The sequence below is a fragment of the Chaetura pelagica genome, unplaced genomic scaffold (assembly GCF_000747805.2).
Source record: "Chaetura pelagica isolate M959 unplaced genomic scaffold, ChaPel_1.0 scaffold397, whole genome shotgun sequence".
Classification (NCBI taxonomy): Eukaryota; Metazoa; Chordata; class Aves; order Apodiformes; family Apodidae; genus Chaetura; species Chaetura pelagica.
In genome coordinates, this window is record NW_009953851.1 from 182877 (window position 1) to 190394 (window position 7518).

The 7518-nt window shown below is 55.7% G+C and overlaps 1 protein-coding gene across 1 annotated transcript; it reads left to right on the top strand.

Moving 5' to 3' along the window:
* Window positions 1–9: 9 nt before the first annotated feature.
* Window positions 10–4113, top strand: LOC104391993 (cytochrome P450 1A4-like; the record flags this gene model as incomplete). The annotated part of the gene is made up of 6 exons (XM_010001348.1): window positions 10–831; window positions 1058–1184; window positions 1439–1528; window positions 1618–1741; window positions 2611–2697; window positions 3807–4113. Coding segments are annotated over 6 exons (1557 nt in total), but the record flags the coding sequence as incomplete, so codon positions are not given.
* Between the last annotated feature and the right edge of the window lie 3405 nt (window positions 4114–7518).

A 7518-nucleotide genomic window follows, 5' to 3' on the forward strand; every position in this document is an offset into this window, starting at 1 on the left:
CCACGGGTGGGAAGCCAAGGTCTTGTCTCGGCCACCGAGGTCCTCCTGGCAGCTGCTGTCTTCTGCCTGGTCTTCCTGCTCATCCAGTCCCTCCAGCAGCACGTGCCCCAGGGGCTGAAGAGCCCCCCAGGACCCAGAGGCTTCCCCATCCTTGGCAACGTGCTGGAGCTGAGGAAGGACACCCACCTGGTGCTGACCAGGCTGAGCCAGCAGTACGGGGACGTGATGCGGGTCAGGATCGGCAGCCGGCCCGTCCTGGTGCTGAGCGGGCTGGACACCATCAGGCAAGCCCTGGTGAAGCAAGGAGAAGACTTCATGGGTCGTCCTGACCTCTACAGCTTCCAATACATTTCAAACGGGCAGAGCCTGGCCTTCAGCCCTGACTCAGGGGAGGTGTGGAAAGCCCGCAGGAAGCTGGCCCAGAACGCCCTGAAGAGCTTCTCCATCGCCCCCAGCCCCACCTCCTCTTCCACCTGCCTCCTGGAGGAGCACGTCTCCAAGGAAGCTGCCTACCTGGTCACCAAGTTCCTGGAGGTGATGGACAAGGAGAAGAGCTTTGACCCTAACCAATACCTGGTGGTCTCTGTGGCCAATGTCATCTGTGCCATGTGCTTTGGCAAACGTTACGACCACAGCGACCAGGAGCTGCTCAGCGTGGTGAGCATCAACAACGATTTTGGAGATGTGGCAGCTTCTGGCAACCCTGCTGACTTCATCCCCCTGCTCCAGTACCTTCCCAGCCGCACCATGCAGCTCTTCAAGGACATCAACAGGCGTTTAAACTGCTTTGTGCAAAAAATTGTCCAGGAGCATTATACCAGCTTTGATAAGGTAAGAGCTTGGATGGTGTGGGTAGAGATGACTTCAGCTGCCAGAGATGCTGCCTGCCTGGCAACTGGGAGAAGAGGGTACTCCCTTGTCCCCCACTTCTGCCCAGGAAAGCTCCTTAGAGTTCTCCAATCTGCAGTTAATCCCCCCTTGGGGCTGGCACTGTCTGGGGGAGGATTCCCCAGCCCTGGGTGTCCATGATGTCCCTGACCCATGGTCTTTTCCCCAGGAGCACATCCGGGACATCACGGACTCACTGATTGAGCACTGCCAGGACAAGAGTGTAGGCGAGGATGCCCAGGTCCCCCTCTCCAATGAGAAGATCATCAACATTGTCTATGACCTCTTTGGGGCTGGTGAGAACATTTCTGAGGGGAAAGCCTCTCTGCTGGGAGGCTGGGTGGGGGGAGCCAGAGCTGCTGTGTTTGGGTGCCTGGAGCTGCTGCTGGGCTCTTAGGTGCTCTCCTCAGTGGTGACCAAGGCAGATGGATTTTCAGTGATAGCTGATGGGGGAGCAGCTCCATGGGAAACATCTAGAGGGACAGGAGCTGTCATTACCCACTTGCCCATCTGTCTTTGGTTACTAAATGCCTTTTCCATGTCTGTGCAGGCTTTGACACTGTGACAACTGCCTTATCCTGGAGCCTCATGTATGCTGCCTTGTACCCTGACATCCAGAAGAAGATCCAGAAAGAACTAGGTGAGTCCATCAGCCTGTTTCTTCCAGGACCAAAACCTCTCTGGTGAGGACTGAACCCCAACCCTCTCCCTCCTCTCAACCTCCTGCAGACCAGACCATTGGCCAGGAGAGAAGACCGAGGCTGTCGGACCGGGGCACCCTGCCCTACCTGGAAGCCTTCATCCTGGAGATGTTCAGACACTCCTCCTTCCTGCCCTTCACCATCCCACACAGGTACAGGCTGGAGTGGCTGACACATAATTTGGGAGATTTTGGGGAGTGGTTTTCCAGCTGCCAGACTTGCTGCCCTCCTGGGGTCCTGCACTTTGAGGGCAGTTACACCTCAATCCCCTTGCTAGAAGAAGGGGTGGAGAACACCCCTGGGTTTATATTTCCTCCTGCCCTGGGAGAAACCTCATCCCAGTTCCTTCATCTTCCTGAAACCAGAATCTTCCTGCTTGAGGAAAAGTGTGAACAAGACAATTTTGTACAGGGAATTTCTTAGCCAGTACAAAAAGTACATTGAAAATGCAACACCCCTTGGGCTTGTCTGGCTTTGTTTCCCTGTGAAGCTGCAGGTCCCATGTTCTGGAGCCCCCAGCATAAGGGCATGGAGCTCCTGGAGAGAGTCCAGATGAGGGCAGAAAGCTGGAGCAGCTCTGCTCTGGAGCCAGGCTGGGAGAGTTGGGGTGTTCAGCCTGGAGAAGAGAAGGCTCCTGGGAGACCTTAGAGCACCTTCCAGTGCCTGAAGGGGCTCCAGGAAAGCTGGGGAGGGACTTGGGACAAGGGCAGGGAGGGAGAGGACAAGGGGGAAGGGATGAAAACTGGAAGAGGGAGATTGAGGTGAGACATGAGGAGGGAATTGTGGAGTGTGAGGGTGGTGAGAGCCTGGCCCAGGCTGCCCAGGGAAGCTGTGGCTGCCCCATCCCTGGCAGTGTTGAAGGGCAGGTTGGATGGGGCTTGGAGCAGCCTGGGCTGGTGGGAGGTGTCCCTGCCCATGCAGGGGTTGGAGCTGGAGGATCTTGAAGGTCCCTTCTACCCCAAACCAATCTGATTCTACAACTCTCTGATTCACTCCTCCCCTCCACCTGAACTTCTTTCAGCACAACCAAAGCCACAGTGTTGAACGGCTACTACATCCCCAAGGACACCTGCGTGTTTGTCAACCAGTGGCAAGTGAATCATGACAAGTGAGTACCCCAAAGCCCCTCCCACCCAGGCAGAGGTGGGTGTGCTTGGCATTGAGGTCACTCCCACCCTTTCAAGCAACATCCCAAAAGCCAAACAGGTTGTGAAGGCAGGAAAAGGCAGATTTGATCCAAAAAGCATGTGGGATTGGTGCTGAGCTCAGGCTCCTGGGAATGGAGTTGGTCACAGCAGTTCCCCAACCCCAGGGCTCAGCCAGTTTCTGGGCAGGAACATGGTGATGTCCTTGATGTTCCAGAGCTTCCACATCCATGTGAGCTGGCAGCTTGGGCTGCTGAATAATCAGGAATCAGTAGATCCTCCTGCCAAGCAGCCCTTGTGATCCGGGCTGACAGCTCTGGATGTGCTCAGTGGGAACTGTCTGGTTCTCTCTTTTTGAGGAGCAAAAACATCCCAACGTGACTCTTGTTAAGCTCAACAGGCTCATGGAATTATTGCTGATAATCAGCTCTGGGGAATGAGAGGGGATCTGGGAACCAAAGCCCCCTCTTCCCCCTCCACTGCTCTGCAGCACAGCCCCTCCTGAGGGGACTCAATTGCCCTGGTGGAGAAGGTGGTTCCCAGATCAGGAATTCCAGGTCAGAAGCTCAAGATCTTTGCAGCCCAATAACCCAGCAGAAATATCACAATATTCCTTCTGCTCCTTAATATGCTGGAGAATATTCCAGTGTCCTTGGAGCCATAGAGGATTCCCCACATCCAAGCAGAAATTCTGGAAAAACCCACCTGCAAAACCAACCCCTCCCAGCAGCCAGGCTGGGGAGGTTTTCTGAGAGGATTCCAGGTGGGAAAACCCTTGGGTGTCCATCCAGAACTGCTGCCCAACTTCTGTGCTCTCCCTTTGGCTGGGATCTCTAGCTGGATGAAACCCACCCTTGGTATCTGCTGGGGCAAATCCAACCTGAGTTTGAAACAGATGTTCCAACAGACTGAGCTGATGGGATTTGATGCATTGTTGGAAGTTTAGGTCAGGGATAGAGGTTGCCAAAGTGGTTTTTTTTTTGATGGTGAAAAAAAACCTCTGCTGCAAAGAGTTTCACCCATTACGGTGGGTGAAAATGCCTTTCTCAGGTGTCTCTCCTTTCTTCTCCAGGAAGCTTTGGAAGGACCCTTCCACCTTCAACCCTGAGAGGTTCCTCAACGCTGCGGGGACCGAAATAAACAGGATAGAGAGTGAGAAGGTGATGACTTTTGGCTTGGGGAAGAGGCGATGCATCGGGGAGTCCATCGGCCGCTGGGAGGTCTTCCTGTTCTTGGCCACCCTGCTGCAGCAGCTGGAGTTCAGCCTCCAGCCCGGGGAGAAGGTGGACATCACCCCCCAGTATGGACTGACAATGAAATACAAGAGATGCGAGTGCTTCCAGATTAAGAAACGTTCCCCCACGAGGAGCTCTCTGTGAGGAGGAAGCCAGTGGGACACACACGCTGCTTTTTGCCAACGCTCTTGAGAAGCCAGCACAGCCTCCCCCCTCTCCCTCCTCCCTGTGTGGCTTCACTGGAGGCTTGTTCATCTCATGCAAATGCCAAGGATGAAGCTGGCTTTGTGGGGCTCCTCATCATCCCCCCCTCACCCTTTGCCTACAGGAAAGCTCACCAGAGGTCCAAGCTGCCCACCCTTGGAGGTCCAGCCCCGCGGTGGGGTTGTGGAGGATGCTTTGGGATGTTGGGTGGGATGTCCAGCAGGAGCTGCTGCAGGGAGCTGCCAAACGGGAATCCACCTGCAGGTTCTCCCCTAGAAAACCTGGCCAGCCTTTCCCCACGGGCTGCAAGGCTCTCCAGCTCATTTGGCAGAGCTGTTTGCAAAGCCTCCAGCTCCTGCTGCCAATGGGGACGGGCTCTCCTGCTGCTCCAGGTGCCTTCCAAAGGGCTCTCAAGGTGCCAGAGGCCAGACCTGCCCCTGCACCACCAACCAGCCTTCTCCAGAAAGTGCTGGGCGTGCTCTTGCACTGCTAAATCCCCTTGAATATTCACCCATGAAAGGAAGCCTGAGCCTTTCTACCAATCCTTGGTGGGCAACCAACTAGAGAAAGAAATAAATAAAAAAATCTGCCTTTCAGATGATGTATTTGCTGCTTTTTAAAAAAATTCATCCTTTTTTTTTTTTGTTTAGCAAGATTTCCACATCCAGAATAAAAGGAGGGAGGGAAGGAGGGCTGGAGGAGATGGAAGGTGAATTCTCATGGCAAACAGAGCAGAGATTCCTGCTTGTTTGTACCTGCGTGGAATTAATCCTTGTGCTGGGACAGAAACTTGCAGGGTGGTTGTAACCCAATAAATACCTGTATGAAAGCCGTGGAAGGTCCTTGCTGCTCTGGTTCCACTGGGAGGAGGTTTTCTGGGGGGGAACAAAATCGAATCACACCTCTTCATCAGCCTTAAAAATCGGGCTTGGATAGGTTGGGGCTGGATTTTTTTCTGTAGGACATGAGGTGGTTGATCCTTTGCCATGAGGGTGGTGACACTGGGGGAGACTTTAATTGTTGATGGTGCTGGCTCTTCTTCTCTCCCTGGGTATCCAGGGAAGCTAAAGTCTCTGCTGGGATTTGTGGAGAGCTCTGGCTCAGTCCAGGATTTCCCCCAAAAATCAGGATTATCCCTGAAAAAAAGCCTTTCACAACACGGAGGGAGGTGACGCCCAGAGGGATGTGCCTGCCCTGTGTTCCCCCAGCTGGGAGCTGTTTTTTTGGAGGCTTTGCATCATTTCCCTCAACAAAAATTAATACAGGGATAAATCAAGATATAATAATCAGGCAGGTGATGGAAAACTTGGGGGCTGTGCATCCCTGACATGACATCCCAGCAGGGACCAGCCTGGTGGGGTAGGAATTCCCTCCTGCCCCACAGACACGGCCCTCAAATTTGGGAGGGGATGGGAGGGAATCATGTCAGAAAAGTTGGCAGAATTCCATCTTCCAAGCATGCTCTTCCCCAGATCCCTGCCCTGGGATGCCCCGTGGCATGAGGTGCTCTTGTCCCACATGGGGATAAAATGAAAAGTAGCCCAGAAAGGTCAATATTTGACTCCATCCAACCCTGGGACCTAAAGGGCAGGGGAATAATGAAGGAGCTTTTTAATTTGGTGGCTGTGAAAAGGCTGCTCCCTGCATGAGGAACCTTCTTCCCACCAGGACCTCGCTCATCTTCGTGTCGTTGTCACTGACCAGTGTTGTAATTAGTTTGTTTTTAATTAGTGTCCCCAGCCCAGGCTGTTGCTGAGCTTGGGAGGGTCAGCGGGCCCCGGGCTCCAGCATCCCACCCACTCCTTCCTCACAGGAGCAACCTCAGCAGCCTCTGCCTTTGAAGAGGGGACAGAAGGTTTTAATGGAGCTGAGGAAAGAGCGGGAGATGAACGTGTCTGGGGGTTGGAGGGAAGTGATGGTGACAGAGGTGATGGAGGTGGGAGAGCAGTGATTTCATAGAATCACTTTGGCTGGAGAAGACCTTATAGATCATAGAATCATAGAATGGTTTGGGTTGGAAGGGACCTCAAAGATCATCCAGTCCCAACCCCCTGCATGGGCAGGGACACCTCCCACCAGCCCAGGTTGCTCCAAGCCCCAGCCAACCTGCCCTTCAACACTGCCAGGGATGGGGCAGCCACAGCTTCCCTGGGCAACCTGGGCCAGGCTCTCACCACCCTCACACTCCACAGTTCCCTCCTCATGTCTCACCTCAATCTCCCTCTTCCAGTTTTCATCCCTTCCCCCTTGTCCTCTCCCTCCCTGCCCTTGTCCCAAGTCCCTCCCCAGCTTTCCTGGAGCCCCTTCAGGCACTGGAAGGTGCTCTAAGGTCTCCCAGGAGCCTTCTCTTCTCCAGGCTGAACACCCCAGCTCTCCCAGCCTGGCTCCAGAGCAGAGCTGCTCCAGCCCTGGGATCATCTCCGGGGCCTCCTCTGGACTCAAATTTGATCACCCAGCCCAACCCTTAACCCACCCCTGCCCCGTGTCCCTCAGCACCATCTCCAGGGCTTTGAAATCCCTCCAGGGATGGGGGCTCCAACCCTGCCTTGGGCAGCCTGGGCCAGGCCCTGACAACCCTTGCCAGGCAGGAATTGTTCCCCAGATCCAACCTCAACCTCCCCTGGCACAACTTGAGGCCGGTTCCTCTTGTCCCACCCCTTGTTCCTGTTGTGCTCCAGCCCCTTCCCCAGCTCTGTTCCCCTTCCCTGGACACGCTCCAGCCCCCTCCATGTCCTCCTATCCTGAGGGGCCCAGACCTGACCCAGGATTCCAGGTGCCCCCTGCCCAGTACAGGGGGTGATCCCTGCCCTGCTCCTGCTGGCCACTCCAGTGCTGACACCAGCCAGGATACTGGTGGCCTCCTGGCCACAAGGCAGGATCTACCCAGCTGGATGGGCAACCAACCCCCCGGAGCTTCCCGGGAGAGGGAGTGGTGGTGGGAGGGAGGGGATGGAGCTGGGAGGGAGGGGATGGAGCTGGGAGGGAAGGGATGGAGCTGGGAGGGAAGGGATGGAGCTGGGAGGGAGGGGATGGAGCTGGGAGGGAGGGGATGGAGCTGGGAGGGAGGGGATGGAGCTGGGAGGGAGGGGATGGAGCTGGGAGGGAGGGGATGGAGCTGGGAGGGAGGGGATGGAGCTGGGAGGGAAGGGATGGAGCTGGGAGGGAAGGGATGGAGCTGGGAGGGAGGGGATGGAGCTGGGAGGGAGGGGATGGAGCTGGGAGGGAGGGGATGGAGCTGGGAGGGAGGGGATGGAGCTGGGAGGGAGGGGATGGAGCTGGGAGGGAGGGGATGGAGCTGGGAGGGAAGGGATGGAGCTGGGAGGGAAGGGATGGAGCTGGGAGGGA